At 39.3% G+C, this 16248-nt stretch overlaps 1 protein-coding gene across 1 annotated transcript in view; it reads left to right on the forward strand.

Moving 5' to 3' along the window:
* COL4A1 (collagen type IV alpha 1 chain) overlaps window positions 1-16248 on the forward strand; it is a 135425-nt gene that overhangs the window by 103980 nt on the left and 15197 nt on the right. The window contains exons 29-44 of the mRNA XM_076361127.1: window positions 710-807; window positions 1096-1246; window positions 1584-1697; window positions 2105-2272; window positions 2829-2918; window positions 3527-3679; window positions 5746-5844; window positions 5936-6025; window positions 7094-7233; window positions 8134-8264; window positions 8369-8445; window positions 9201-9299; window positions 9820-9870; window positions 11781-11966; window positions 12638-12771; window positions 15831-15903. Coding sequence (XP_076217242.1) covers window positions 710-807; window positions 1096-1246; window positions 1584-1697; window positions 2105-2272; window positions 2829-2918; window positions 3527-3679; window positions 5746-5844; window positions 5936-6025; window positions 7094-7233; window positions 8134-8264; window positions 8369-8445; window positions 9201-9299; window positions 9820-9870; window positions 11781-11966; window positions 12638-12771; window positions 15831-15903 — 1854 coding nt within the window. The remainder of the gene's footprint in view (window positions 1-709; window positions 808-1095; window positions 1247-1583; window positions 1698-2104; window positions 2273-2828; window positions 2919-3526; window positions 3680-5745; window positions 5845-5935; window positions 6026-7093; window positions 7234-8133; window positions 8265-8368; window positions 8446-9200; window positions 9300-9819; window positions 9871-11780; window positions 11967-12637; window positions 12772-15830; window positions 15904-16248) is intronic.

Genomic DNA, 16248 nt, shown 5'->3' on the forward strand with positions numbered 1-16248 from the left:
AAATACATTTCTTTCAAGGACCCTTCCTTGAATTCAGCTCTGCCCAATTACTTTCCTGGGGCTTAGCCTAAAAGCTGTATTTCCCGCTCCCTGAGACCTTTGCCTGGGAGAGGAGCTTCATCTCAATTTATTGAGTGTGTGCTGGTGTTGAGTGAGTGCTATCTTTAAGTGATTTGCAGAATGTTGTATGTATTCCTTCCTGCACTCCCAAGGCGCAGTGCATGGGCCAGCTGTGGCATAGAAACCTTCTGTGTGCAACCCACAGCGGGACATGTAGGGCATGTCACATGACATATACTGAACAAAAGGTGTTGATTCACAGATGGATTTTGTTGTGCGTCCCTCAGTCTGATGCCCCATACATTGTTGCCTTTTCTGAAGAAGGCTTTGGGAACCCAGTTCTGCAGACAGGATGTTTCTCAATGACATGAACCCACAAGGCTATTAATTTAAGAGAAGACACTCAGCATTTATTTTTTCTGGGTGGTTGTTTATCATCAGAAGCCAAAAGCTGCATGAGGCTCAGCATTTGAATCCCTATTGAGACATTTGGGTGCTGGCATCCCTAGCAGTTTGATATAAGACTATACAGACCTTTTTTAACACATCCCTGTGAGAATATGAATAGTTCAGTTAGAGGCTTGAAGAAACAGCAGAGGACACTTACAGGCAGAGACAGCAATTATGAGAGTTTTGTTTTGTTTTATAGGTTTCCAAGGTCAGCCTGGCTCGCCTGGTCTGCCGGGGACTCCGGGAACCCCTGGCCTGGATGGTTTGCCAGGTGTACCAGGCTTACAAGGTCAAAAAGTAGGTGTCAGCTGCTGATACTGTTATCTGTGACTGCCCATGTTAACAGGAATGTGTGCAAAGATCCTGCTCTTTTAAAAAAAAAAAAGTTGGCCAAACTGTCCTTCATTTCCCACTATGCACACAAGGAACAGAGTAGATGGATGAATGCTTGACATTAACACTAAAGGGCTTACAGCTCTCCCCTGAAGTCATGTATAGCGCTCTGCCTCTGATTTAAATACAGTCAGTGAATGAATTACTGGTTTTGATGTGTTGATTCCCAATCTGTTGTGTTTCTTTGGCTAGGGTGAACCTGGTGTAGGTCTCCCTGGCCCTAAGGGATTGCCGGGCCCCCCAGGCCCATCTGGCATCCCTGGAGAAAAGGGAAATTCAGGACTGCCTGGCTTACGTGGCGAGCAAGGGTTTCCGGGCATACCTGGACAGCAAGGATTCAGAGGTAACATCACTGGAAAAATACAGCTCTGTATTCCTATTTCTTTTTTAAATTCACTCTCCTGTAAATGCAGCAAAAAGTCTATTCACCATTGAGATATCCTCATGATATCTCAGGGTATTGCCCTTTTTCCTTTACCTCGTTTTCTCCTACCAACCACCGATAGCAAATGCTAGCAGCAAAGAGCAGCCCTTCCTCCGAGCCCAGGCAGGAGGTATTAGAGGCTGAAATGAGGTCTTCTTGGCCAAGTGCTTCCAAAGCACCTTGTCTAGTATCTTCAGCAAACAAGATTTCAAATAACATCAGAGGACGCTCAGTCTATGTCTCTGTCTCCCCGCAGGCGACCCCGGCCTCCCAGGACTGCAAGGCTTGCAGGGCCCTCCAGGTGCACCAGGGCTGGGCCCACAGGGATCACCGGGACCCGCCGGGCAGCCGGGACCCCAGGGACCACCGGGTGAGAGGAGAATACTCCCATGACGGTGCTTAGGAGAGGACTTTTGGCATAAATGGATATTGGCGTTGGTAAAAGCGTTGCTTGTGAACTGTTTTGTGGTGTGAGGTTGGTAGGGGTGCATGGGGGGGCATGTCAGCAGGCCTCCTCCATGTGGTCCAAATCACAGGGCGAGGCCTCCTGAGAAAACGCCTGCCATTTTGTTCGGTCTCCTCGGGTCACTGGTGAGTAATATATACAGGATCAAAGCCTCACTTAGAAAACGAGGACTACTTCTGCTGTCTGGCTTTGAATCTTCATTCTTCATGCCATGTAATTTCTGAACCAGGTGGACATTATCAGATATTCTTGTTAACAGTGTTCCCAGTGCCCCATTAAGGACTAATCCTGTTACCTTCTGTTTTTCCTAGGATTTCCTGGAATAAAAGGAGAAAGGGGCTTCCCTGGTATCCCAGGTCTAGATATGCCAGGACCAAAAGGGGATAAAGGTAGTCAGGGCCAGCCCGGAGTACCAGGGTCTGTGGGGTTACCCGGCCTGCCAGGTCCGCAGGGGGCTGTTGGACTGAAAGGATCGGCAGGTAAATATCTTTTCCCTTGGAAACCAGCATCTTTGACAACTGTTTTAATAAGTTGTGGTAGCAAGCCCTTTCACTTGGTTAGGAATTGATCCATCAAAGAGCCCAAGCTTGGGAAAACACACGGGCTGACATCAGTAAAGCAGCTCTGTGCATGTGTAACTGAACTGCTACTCAAGTCCTTTGGTGGATCAAATCCAAGAACTTGCAGTAACTAGCCTTTAGCCTGTAATAATGAAAGGGGATTATTCTGCACAGTTTCAGTGGCAGAATGTGGTTTTAATAATGCCTTTGTTAATGACAGCATTGTTTACTGTAATAGGAAGTTTTAAGGATCTGTCAAAAACCCATTACAAACTGTGTTTTATTGTGGTTTTCATAACACTGTTTTTATTGTTGTTTTCTCTATCAGGCTATTTTTGATTAACCATCTTCTTTGTCCCATTTTTCCTTAATTAATGCAATTCCTAATATGATAGGGAGTAAATAATTCCATTTCTTGTACTTCTTTACACTGCTTGCTTTATTTCTGTTATTTACTCTTTCACTTTGGTTTCAGGAACCAAAGGGGAAATGGGAGTTATGGGAACTCCTGGTTTGCCAGGAACTCCTGGACCAATTGGAGATCGAGGGTTGCCTGGTGAAAAAGGTAAGAAAGAGAGAGATTTTCTCAAAATCAAAATTGTAAAATCCACCTTTTCCCTGGCAGCAAAGTCTGGAAATAACCAAATATAAGGAGTATGCTTGGCCTAAGGAATGTTTTATGCCAGGTAACTTCCCTGTGAGTTAGAAATGGTGTAATTTAGAAAGCCATATCCTAGCAGCAGTCATGTATTTGGGCACCAAGCCAGGATTTTTGATCCGTTCTTCAGTAACGTAAGGGTTTGCTAGGTGCGAGGATGCTATAGATACTACTCCAAGAAAAATACTGTGTTTGAAATTATAAAAAGCCAGCAGGAAGGTCTTAATTAAATCCTTCAAATAATGCCCTGTATTACTGCCAAACTCCTATCCCTATTGTTTTGAGAGTCTAAAATCAATGGCTGTGAAGCGGGAAAAATATGTCAACTTTTTTTGACAGAGCTATTGTGAAGTCCTGGTATAAAAAAACTTCATATGAGATAAATGAGATGTTCCAGAGCATGGTATTTGGTGGTCAAAATTTGAATAAATAGCTAATTTCATTTGTTTTTGTCTACTAAATATTTCTGCAAAGTTTTATATGCCACTATAATATTCTGTGCTATCCCTTTATAGGTAGCCAAGGTTTCAAAGGTGTAGTTGGACCACAGGGTGATCCTGGTGTCAAAGGAGATAAAGGTGAAGCCGGTCTCCCAGGAAAACCTGGAACAATGGACAATATGGACATGGTTAGTCTTAAAGGCCAAAAGGGAGATCAAGGAGAAAAAGGTAACTTTAGTCTCTAACTGTGGATAAGTGTAATTAGCACTCATATACTGTTAAGCAGCAATGCTTTGAGTTCAGTTGTACCTTAGTTTTAGACAACAGTTTTCAAAATAAGATTAAAGAATTTCACACAACAAATGCAGATATTTTTTCTGTATCTTTCAACTCCATAGAAACAAAGATTAATCACATACAGAAAGGGTTTTGGTTGGATGGAAGAGGTTCAGTTTGCCCTTATAAAATCCATTTTACCTCTTTTAGCAGAAGACTCTCTCAAAAGAAAAGAAATTTTTAAAGTAGAAACTAGAGCTTGCCAGAAGAGAAAAGCTGTCTTTCATGTAAAACATATAGTGGAAACACTGTTGTGGCCATGAAAACCAACTGATACTGTAAGAAAAAGTGGGCAGCCTTTTCTGGCACACGTTTCTTTGTGACCTGAAGAAATTTCAGGAAAGACACACATGTATGCTGCTAATACCAAAAGATCAACTTATGTCAGTTTAGAAACATCCGGAAATATGCAGGAGAAAGGCAATCAGCTTTCTACTTAGAAACTTAATGGTGGTAGAGATATTAGTTTTTTTAGAAAAAGCATTCTTCTTAGATTTTTATTTTTACTGCTACATGAAAATTTAGTTGTTTAAGATCATTCTCCTGTTTTTCTTTTCAAAGAAAAAATAGTGTGTATTTTATATATTTTTATTATTTGTTCTTTTTTTACTATGATTTACTTTTTATTAAAAAATCCCATAAGAGTTTTTAAATGAATGATAGCTGTTTTAGTTAAAATAGAAGTGTAGGGCTCAGAAGGGAGCTACTGAGATCATGTACTCTTCCATTTCCCTAAACCAAATCCTTCAGCCTTTCATTGTATATCATGTTTTCTGAAATAATTATCATTCTTGTTACCCTTTCTGACTTCTCCCCAATTTGGCTGCATCCTTGTGAGAGTGCACTTTGCTGAAACAAGTGAAGTACTTCAACTCAGGCCCTGCTAGAATGAAATTTCCCTTTCTTGAAACAACAGCTGACTCAGTTTGTGATTAGCTATAATCCTTGCTCCTTTACTTCTGGACTGCTCCCTGTGCAATCATTTTTCATTTTGGATGCATGCTTTTGACTTCTCCTTACCACATATGTGGTGTATTATACTTTTTGAATTTCCTGATGTTGATTTTCAACCTTTACTCCAACTCTTCAAAATCCTTCTGCAGTCTAATCCTGTCCTCTTTTCAAGCCTTTCCAGTTTAGTGTCATCTATACATTTCATCAATGTATTCTCTGCTGGGCCCAGGACAGAGCACTTGAGACTCCTTTCCAGTTTGGCAGTGAATCACCAGTAACTATACTACGTTATATTTGAACTGTGGGAACAGGAGAGTTTCCCAGTCTAGGTACCTCTTATCTCCATGTCCTGACTACTTGTCAGGATGAGACCTGGGCTCATGTGTCCCGGTTGGGTCTCAGAGAAACCTGGGCATGTGGATAGGCAGTGCCTCCCAGCGTGGATAGCCAGGGACTGCAAGGCAGGGCAGCAGCAAGTGTGAAATGCATGGACCTTAAAGCTGGAGAAGAGGCACACCATAGAATAAGAGGTGGAGCCTTCTGGAATGATGAAGATGCTTTAACATTAGATAGAACTGAGGAAACAGCAAATTTCTGGCTGTGAACAATCAGTTCACAGGTACCTTTTTAGACAGAACAGTCAAATCAATCATTTTTGTTAACACCTGATATTGTCTGGCACTTCTGAAGTAACTCATTAATCTAACTCAAACATGTTTGTTTGCAATTTCTTCTGAAGATATAACTTGCCTTGTAGTTTGCACAGACACCTGTAAAATTGTAATAGTTTGCAGCCTTTCATCAGCATTGGTTTAGTGACTGGAGAGTTGTGTTTTACTCAGGTGTGACTCTACTGTACAGTGTATGAAGCTTGCATTCAGCCATTTCCTTGTTCAGCAGGGAGAAGCAACAGTGATCAAAAATTAACTAGAAGCATTATTATATGGCATTACAATAAATTTTGATAAAACTCATCTCACTGTGTTTGTTTTCTTGGTGTCCAGGGGACCATGGAGCAACAGGAGAAAAAGGGTTACGTGGGGAATATGGAGAACCAGGAATTCCAGGGAGGGATGGTGACCCTGGTACTCCAGGACATCCAGGTATGTCTGAAGCTAGCAACAGAGAGACTGTTCATCAGGTATTTTAAAACACATTAACTAATGGGACTCTTAATTTCTCTGCTGTCTGTAGGACCAAAAGGTGATCAGGGCCCCCCAGGGTACCCAGGAGATCCAGGAATTCCAGGACAAAAAGGATCGGTTGGTGAAATGGGTTTGCCAGGTACTGATTGCTAGGAATTTCTTACTATTGTTTTCCTCAAGTTAGCATAGAACATTAGGAGAGACCTGTATGGAATATTTGTTGGTGTAGATCTGCTAAACGGTTGCACTGCTTGCAATGTCTGAACTTTAGGCTTTTGGGACATTGCTTTCTCAATCCTATTGTGACATACAAATAATAGGATGGTTTCCTAAGTTTCGACATGCGAATCCTTTAGCTGGATATGTAGGATTTGTGTATTTGTTGCAGGCAGGCAGTTTTTCAAGTGATACCTGTTTGTCTGTCTGTCTCTGTCTCTGCTAGTGTGTGAACTGCATTAAGCTTCTTGTGTATTTTCCCCCTTCTAAAAAGTTTGGTGAGTTGCTGTGTACTGCATGTTAATTACAAACTATACTACGTTATATTTGAACTGTGGGAACAGGAGAGTTTCCCAGTCTAGGTACCTCTTATCTCCATGTCCTGACTACTTGTCAGGATGAGACCTGGGCTCGTGTGTCCCGGTTGGGTCTCAGAGAAACCTGGGCATGTGGATAGGCAGTGCCTCCCAGCGTGGATAGCCAGGGACTGCAAGGCAAACTGTAGTGGTCTGGGAAAAGTGTTGTGGTGGAGGGGATTGGTAAAGAACAGAATGGAGAAGAACCTATACCTCAACACGGAAACTTTGTCTCCATTCAGATGGCCTTGTGCCTAGCCTATTTAGGAAATCAAAGGTGAAAGACTGAAATGGTAAAGGGGGACAGAAAAATTTGCTACAGCAGAGTCCCTTTGTCACTGTGGTCCTGTTAGAAATTATTCAAAGCAACATAAACTTTTATTCAAATCATATTTTTAGCAAGAGCTCTGTTTACTCTGAATCCAAGATTATGACCTTCTCTTGTGAGGAGAGCTTATCTTCCCATAAAAAGTCACATTTAGAGAGTGAATCTCAAAAGTTAATTTACTAGCTATTTTAGTGAGTTACATTGCTTTTCTAGCTCTGAATAGCTAAGACAACACTGAAAAATCATTGTCAACACTGCTAGGGTACCACTAGTTCTGATACACTCATTTTTCCTTTTCTCTTACTAGGAACACCTGGAGAAAAGGGTCTGCCGGGAGTACCAGGTTCACCAGGCACACCAGGGTTCCCTGGGCAAAAAGGTGAAAAAGGAGACAAAGGAGCACCAGGTTTTCCTGGAATTGGCTTTCCAGGGTCTCCTGGTGAGAAGGTATTTACACCCCTAAGGATTTAATTGTCTGTCTCTACCAAATACCTCATTTGAAAAGATGCCTTTGGCCTTTAAGCTATTTTATTATATTTTCTATTATGGTCATTTAAATACCTGATGAGAAACTTGAAAGGTGTGCATATGCACAGGTTTAGATGCATTCTGTTTGATGGGACCAATATCTCCAGGGTTCTTATTTATTCTGTCTCTTCAGAATGGCTAATTTACAGTGCTAGAAATGTGGGGGAGGGGAATAACTTCTAAAAATACTAAGTAAATAAAACGAAAAGGGCTTCTTACAAACAGAAAAATAATCACACTGAAATAGTGTTTCCGTACTTTTACAGAGATACTGGGAAGCTGAAAAAACCTATAAAATGCTCAGATATTACTGAAAAGAGAACTGTATTAATACTGTCTGTAAAGTTAATTTAATTTCTAATAGTATTCTAATAGGATTCTCATTTGTTTCACATTCCTTTTCTTAGCTATACAATGACAGTAATCATGAATTTATAAGTAAAAATTGTAAAAATAAAACTTACTAATCTGGTAGCAAATTTGCTGAAGACTTAAAAAAAGATTTTTTTGAAGATGATTAAGTGTAATAAGTAAGTTAAGAGGCTAATTTGGAAAAGACTCTGTAAAAACCATCATAAAAATGCATAGAAACCCATTCATTTTCATATGCAGGTATTAAGCAATTGCTAGAAAAGTCAATAATTCTGATAGTGGAATTTAATGTCAAATTTAATCCTAAATTACTTTGTTTCTAAATGGAAAAAGAATGACATTCTTTATAAGTCTGATGGATAAGAGGGGTGACATCTACCATTGCAAACAGAAAAAGCTGTTTCAGAATTAACGTGTGGATTTTATAATGTGTGCTGCTTCTTCTAGGGAGAACCAGGAAGAACGGGTAGTCCAGGTTTATCTGGAGATAAGGGTGAAAAGGGTAGTGCAGGAATTCCTGGAATGCCGGGTGCCCCAGGTCCCAAAGGATCCGCTGGCATGGCAGGATTTCCAGGCAAGTGTTTATGCTTTAATAAAACAGAAATTGCAGTGAAAAATTAATGTGAAACTTATACCAAATATCCCACATGTAAACCCATGTCTTCCTCCTTTCTTTAGGGAGCCCCGGCCGCCATGGAGAAAAGGGTGAAAAAGGACTTCCTGGCTTAAGTGGCATTCCAGGTTTAAAAGGAGAACCAGGTAGAAAAGAAATATAAACCACCAAATGCTACTTCAAGTATTGTTCAGCTCCAGGCAGTGGCTAAAACAAATACTGTGGCATTCTACATTTGTTTTGGCTCAGATATTTCCTGGTACATTTGTTCATTTCATAAGCAAAAAAAGACAGTGCTGTTTCCCAGGTGAATCTGAGTCAGTGTAGTGTGGGGCTAATACTTCTTTTGCACTGTTTGTGGAAGAGATTTTACCACCTTCCACAAGACTGGTCGTTGCTATAGCCATTAGTTCTGTTGTTTCTGAGTTCATTTAAAAACAATAAAGTTGATCCATGGGCCCAAACCTGAATCACTACATTAGCATCATTACACAGATCTTAAAGAGGAAATAGAGTAGGGAGTAGAGTAAGTCCATTGCTGTTATAACAACATTTTTGAACTTGGAGCCTTGTGTTCTTAGTTCACTGGCTGCAGGACACATCATCTCATTGGACAATGGGCTGTGCTATTCACAAGTCTTTGCTGGAGTTCCTGCACTCTAAACTCACTGAGATGCATGATAATTAGCTATGTCAAAATCTGTAATACTTGGGCCCTGTCTCACACTGGTTTAACTCAGAAGTAACCTCAGAGAAAAGTCACACTGAAGTCATCATGCAGTATCTGCTTGGTCTCTGTGGGAGCAAAAGAATAAGTTAAGCTTTTCTTTAGAGGAAAAAAAATGTGTAAAAAAAAGTCTGATGATTCATAGGTGAAATAAAAATGGCAATGATTTTTCAGGTGAACCTGGCGTTCCGGGTCCTGCTGGTTCCATTGGACAGAAAGGTGAACCAGGTTATGATGGGATTCCAGGTGCAGCTGGTGCAAAGGGTGAACAAGGTACTGTGACTGTCATGTTAAGTTTATGGGGTACGAAAATGCACAGAGACACGCTACACAAGAGGAGCTGGTAGAGGGGTGTGCTGGGTTTGAGGTACTTTGGATAGAACCTTAGAAAATAAAGTTAGTATGGCGTCTTGCAAACTACTATCATCCATCATTGTAAAGCTAATCATTTAGATGAGCAACTGTGTTTCATCCATGTAATCTTGAAAGAATTTAGTTCACAAAAGCTGGCAATACTTGAAAGAATTGGTGTGTTTTGAATTAATTTCAGTCTGCAACTTAGCTGTGAAATAATGGAGCAGGCTTGCCTTTTCTTAGGGTAGGGTTTTCAGTCGTACAGGACCCATTGTGCTAGGTACAATACTAATACATAACAAAGACAGTCTCTGCCCTGAAGAACTTTTGCATAAACCATTTATTTAGATTTTATATTTGCTTAATAGAGTTTTATTCATTACAGGTTAAATTTAAGTACTGTCCCATCTTCTAATTTTTTGCTGCCTCTATATTACAGGTATTCCAGGTAGAGGACTTCCAGGATTTCCCGGTGCAAAGGGAGATAAAGGTAAAACACTTCTTTAAACAAGCAGCAAACCTCCCTCCCAACATACTATAAACATAATTCTGTAATTCAGACATACTTTTTACTTCATTCTTTTACATGCTATACCTTTTCAGAGCAGGCAGAAACTCTGAGAGGCTCAAATACTAATTTCTGTTACAGTGGCAGCATCTTGGACATGAGTTAGATATGCCCTAAAATAGGTAATTATTCATAGTGTGGAATTTACTGCAAGCTGTGCTGTGATGAGGTAATATAAATAACTCCTGTATTTGTGTGCTGTGCTTTGACTCCAGGTATTTCTGTTTTCCTACTAATTTTGCAAGAATCAAAGTCTAGTGAGGCTCTGTGCACCAGACAGCTAAAGATAATAGTTTTGTGGCCAAGATACCGCAGTAATTTTTTCACCTGAGTCTGTTGTGCAGCCCAGATGCAATTTTATTCATTGCTAAAATAGTTATTCTCTATAGCTCAGTAGAGCATGTCTAAGCTATGTGCAGGAGCATGGTGCAGAGATGTAAAAGATAGCCGAGACCTGAGGAGATCTTACTGAAAATTGTTATTACCTGGACTCGGGACTTATTAGCTTGGGTACAGGCACATAGCTATCGCAATTTCAAGACCATTTGTGGTCTTCACAAAGTGTGTCACTACACTGTGCTGTGAGAACAGCTTGATTGGCTTGAGTCAGTGCTTGTTCAAGGTGTCTGTAATGCACCATGCTCCATTTTATGAAATAAGTATGTCCTAGACACTAGACTGCAATATATACAGTAGTGAAGAAATATCAAACTGCTGCTGATAAAGGAAATTGTGTACAATTAAAGGATTTTCAATTGTAAACATCCAGAAAACAAAAAAGATTCAACTAGTTCATTTATGAAATTAACATGACATGGCAGATTTTAAGAACTAATATAGCTTGAAATATCAATGCCCTACCTCACTCATTCATTCTATAAATACAGGAAACTTGAGTGGACAATCAAAAGTGATAAACCAGAATTTTAGAATATCTTTTATTTACCTTCTCAGAGTAATTAACAGTCATTAATTGCTGAGAAAGCCCTAATGTTAGAGAACTTACTTAATAAGCATATTTTCTAATCATAGCTCAGTAAGGCATGTAGAATGCTAGATTATGAGAGCACTTTTCTTGCCTTACCCACCTCTCTCATTTTGTCAGCACAGCTCATTTAAAAATATCTGGTTTTAGAGTAAATAGATATCCAGCTGACATAATTTGTGTTCCGAACGTATTGTAGTTCCAAAAAAACAAGTCCAGGATTTAAAGACCCTGTTCTGTTTAGGCAAAGAGTCAGGGGTAGTGATCTTTATACATTTTATTTCTCTTATTATTTTACTTATGCCAGCTAATCTATGTTCTTTTTGCTCAATCGTGATCTAAAATTCAACTGAATTGCAAATGTTAACTATTTGTACAAGCCTGAAAGTAAGCACTAAGTGTCTAAATCTAGATCTTAGTAAAAAAAAAATCCCTTTTTCTCCAGGAGCAAGTCCTTTTGTGCTTAGTCAAGCAAAATGTCCATTACTCAGCTATGACAATAATAATTGTAATGGAGTAAGGATTTGGGGGCTTTATATTCCTTGTGGAAGGACTGATAGAGAGATGCTGAATGTTCATCTATTTTTAGAGTGAATTAAAATAGCCCAGTGATCAGTTTAGCTAAGAAAAGATACATCAGTCAAACTACTCTTTTCTTCATACTTTATGCCATGATGTGGAGAATAATACGGTTTTCCTATAGTTTTGCATTTTTACAGAAATGTATAAAGGCAAGGTCAATATTTCTTAAGGAATAAAGCTTACTGTGAGTGCATAATAAGGCAGAAGGTTTCAGTTATTGTGATCCTTTCTCTAATCATGTTTTGGGGGTTGTTTCAAATCTTAGGTGCGAAAGGTGATGTGGGTTTTCCAGGATCCCCAGGAAGTCCGGGGATCCCAGGCCTGAAAGGAGAACCAGGATATGCTGGTCCACCAGGCCCTAAGGGCAGCCAAGGTCTTCCTGGACTACCAGGAAGTGCAATTGAGGGCCCTAAAGGAGACAGAGGACCCCAAGGCCAACCTGGCCTTCCAGGTAAGTCTTTATCTTTAGTATTAATGTACTGCTGTTAATCAAAGCTCACCTAATTAATTAATAATATAATCAATATTGCATATCCTTGTTTATCCTCTTCTCACAGATCAGAGAAAAGCTCCCCTTCATAGGCAGTTTGGCATTATGTCCTAGAACACGCTGATTTTTTGTCCTCGGGCAGTTGGTTTTGTCTAGAAATCTTTCTGACATTGAGACGTTTGCCTCCCATTTCCGTGTTTCCCTCTGGACTTTATTTACTGTTTCGAGGCAGCCATGGCCGTATGTTCCTATGTGTTAACATGTTTAAAAATGACCCAGCCTGACCTTACCTTGGCAATGGCCCTGTGCTAGAGGTTAAGGAGGAGAGCAGAGCAGAGCTGCAATATCTCTCTAGCATGTTCATACCTGATAACATACCATCTGTTTGTTCTGCACATATAGAAAACTCTCCACTATTTTCCATCAGCCATAGGCTGATAAATGATAGATGTCCAGTCAGATGGGGAGTCGTATGGACCTCCCTGCAACAGATTCTCCTACTTATTTTCTTGAAATGTTGTTAAGATAATTACTTTGGTTCTGCCCATCTGTAGATCGAGCCAGCTCGTCCTCCATCAGGTACTGCTCTGAATAAATTTTGCCACTAAATGCTCTCTTCTTCTGGTTTGTAGGTTTACCAGGTCCAACAGGGCCACCAGGACCCCCAGGTCTGAAAGGGGCCAAAGGAGAGCAGGGAAGCAATGGCTGGCCTGGGACTCCTGGGGGTCAGGGAGTCAAAGGCGATCCGGGTTTCCAGGGACTGCCAGTAAGTTACTTTCAGTACACTCCAGATTTGCTGAAAGCTGGTTCTTGTAATTAATGGATATATTAGTCATAGATGTTTCATGTTCAAAATAACGATACTTTATGCTCAAAGTGCCTTTGGACTCACTGCTGATGTTGTAAAGTCAGTTTGAAAACATTTTAATTCTCTCCCCTAAAGGCCGCCTACAAATAAGCCCCAGTGAGCTAATGAACTTACTAGAAATTTATAGATAGTGAGTGGTAACATACAACACCCAGAATATAATTTACAGTGTATTAACAGTACAGGATGGCTGCAACACATCCATAAATCCTGCAAATGCATTATTAGTTAATTTTAAAGGTTGCATATTTCATGATAAATTGCCTTCTGAAAATACCTGAACTGTTTGGTTTTGTTATGAAACCTTTCAAGTAAAGTGCACTTTCAGTACTGTCAATGGTGAAATATAGCTGCTGATTTAGAAATACAAACAGGCAATGCTATTAATACGTTGTTGTCATATATTATTCATTTTCCCTGATCTAAAACAATCCCTTTTCTCTATATTGGGGAGAATAAAGTAGAATAGGACAGTCACCCAAAATAGTTGGTCTTCTATACTCTTTCTCTCAGAATGTCTACTGCCTTTTTCCACACTGAAAAATACGCTCTATATTTTAACTTTTCATTTCCTCTTTCCTACTAAGAAAATAATAATAATAATAATAATAATAATAATAATAATAATAATGGAAGAAGGAATAAGAAAGTAGGTAGGTATGACTCAACAATTCCTAGTGTACGAAAGGAAGGAAGACTCAGGAATAAGGTCATGATGTGAAAAGAAGGATACTGATAGTGGACTTAAAAGGTCCACATTATTCTTGATAATGAAAAGATCTACTGCATCCTTCTCTGCATCCAGGAGTCATTCACAGAGACATTAAGGGTTTGCTTCAGTGTTCTGACACTAGATCTTGGCTATGTCTTTTTATCTTTGAGACCATATCATACCAGCTTTGAAGGTAGTAAATTTCAAAATAACATTCCAGTATATTTTCCCTATTTTAAGAATTTGCAATACTTCTGCAGAGAGCTAAATTTCTATATCCCATGGAATTCTAAAGCTTTTCACAGGTTGATATTCGAGTCCAAGACTGTTTGTTTATCAAGAATGGGAAATGCCAAAGGATTTTGATTCCATGTCTTCAGTCAGAAGAAAATGTTTTACTATCCTTGAGCCACAATGCATAGTATTGGGTTGTTAACTCAGTGTGAAATGCTCCAGTGAGCATTATTTCAATATTAAACTTCGTCTGGTGATATATACTAAGATGGGTTTCTAATGTCTTCATCCTCCCCAATGTGACAGGCTCCTGCCCTGATTACAGCTCGATTGCTCATACAGGTCTCCAGGTAGATGGTAACCTATATCAGAAAGGAGATTTTGTTACAACATGGGTGACACAGCCTGTCCAAAAATCCTATCCAAAAAAAGTGAATGCGGAGATCAGGCAGTGAAATACAAATCCCATGGGTTTTTCTGTGCATTTTAACATTGAAATGAGGAAAGAAATATTTTCATCATTTTCACTAACTGAAATAGTTTTGTTTTGTTTGGAACAGATCCAAATAAAATGTTGTTTGCCAAGCTATATCTGATGGGGGAAAAAAAAGTTTAAGAAACTGCATACTGTTGTGGAAAAAGTATTTTGATGGAAAGCTTCCAATAAGCTCCTCTTATAAATAATTCCATTTTATAATTATAACCTAAAAAAAAACCTCTTTTAATGAGATTGTCTGACTCATGACTGTCTTCTGAATGAATGTTAGCCCTCCTGTTTTGTGCTACAGAAGTTCACATGTTATGATACAAAGAGAGGGCCATTTCTTTAAACAATACTGCATACTGTGACTATGTGACTGAAGGAAAACAGGGAACCTTACTTCATTAACACCTCCCTTACCACTCCGAGGGTAGCATTTCTTTTCTTTAACTTTGGAAGTCTCACTGTTGACATCCATTTTTGAGCTAGTCATCTCTTCTCCCTTTATAATCAGTGGAAAGAATTAGACGTTTGTAGGGAGCCGTTCTTCTCACCTTAATATAAACATCTAACTTACATCAAGTGAACAATCACTCCTGTGTGTGTCTATTCTGTTGCTCTCCAAATATGATGAGATGAATCCTACCGTTGGTATTATTTTTCACTGAGTACTCAATTCACATCTCCAACCTCTCATCAGTAAGTTACTTCGGAAAGGGATTTTGTTTCTTTCCTCCACCTGTGTTCCACTTTTTATTATATAGGGGACTATCACTGCCATATTGCTTCAGCCAGGGAGAAACTCTAAACTATACTTACAAGCTTTCTGCAGATAATCTGCAACAGACAAAAGAAGAAAAGGAAATTGGCAGTCATTTAAATGACTATTTACAGTGTCTTGTCTTTTGAAATATGGGCTTGGTTTTCCTTGAATTGAGGCTACAGTGAACTTGTTACCATTAATTTCAGGGGAGCAGTTTGTAATAGTGAAGGCAGAAGGAGGAGTTCGCATTGTGTTTGAAGTGTTTAAGTCCTTGAGTATTTTAGCCTGGTTGAAAAGTAAAAATCTTCAGATGATTATAGATTGTTGAGCACATTTAATTTCATTCCACATGTGAATGTAGACGTTTTCAAGTCTGCTGTGGTCTAGAATTAACTCATTTAATTATCTAACTAGCAACTGCCTGCTGGGGCTGCACTGAAATTAGCGTTTGCTGAGATTTGTGCTTACTGATGTTTTTCATAACAATATGGTCTATGGTTGAGAACCTTTTTATTAGCTATACTGTTAGTGAGACCTTATTCTGATCTAGTATCTTTGTAAGGCAAAAAATAGTTTAGTAAGAACAAGGCTTGTTCCTGTAAGAGAAGCTTCTCATGTAATCATTGTAGAGAATAACCATTCCTTAAACTTAATGGCTTTTCTGTCATATTAATATTTTTTCATAGGTTTCCAAAAATACACAGCCTATTTGAGAGTCATATCATAATAGTGTAGGATAACTATACTTCACATTTTCTTTTATACAGGGTAGTCCTGGTTTACCAGGAGATATTGGTCAAAAGGGTGATCTGGGACCTCCAGGAGTTCCAGGCGTTCCAGGTGAGAAGAAAATTTACCATATTCCTAAGAAGTATGCAAAGATGTCTCTTTCATATCCTCAAAGATGCTCAAAGAATGTTGACTATGTTACAAATTATTGAAACAGGACATGGAAAGCTGCATCAAAAAGCATACAAGAACATCGAGATTTTTCTCAAGGTTTTTTGCCTTTTGCCTGTTGTCTTGCTTTGCCAATTTTAAGTGTGCACTTGCTTTAAAAGGTGGATGTAAAATGCATTGTTTAGACATTACCAGTCAAGAATCTTCAAGATTTTCTTGAGAATTGGAGAGGCAAATGTTATAGCTATATTTGAGGAAACACGGACTGAGTATGTCTCCATTGTT

Source organism: Aptenodytes patagonicus, chromosome 1 (genome assembly GCF_965638725.1).
Source record: "Aptenodytes patagonicus chromosome 1, bAptPat1.pri.cur, whole genome shotgun sequence".
Taxonomy (NCBI): domain Eukaryota; kingdom Metazoa; phylum Chordata; class Aves; order Sphenisciformes; family Spheniscidae; genus Aptenodytes; species Aptenodytes patagonicus.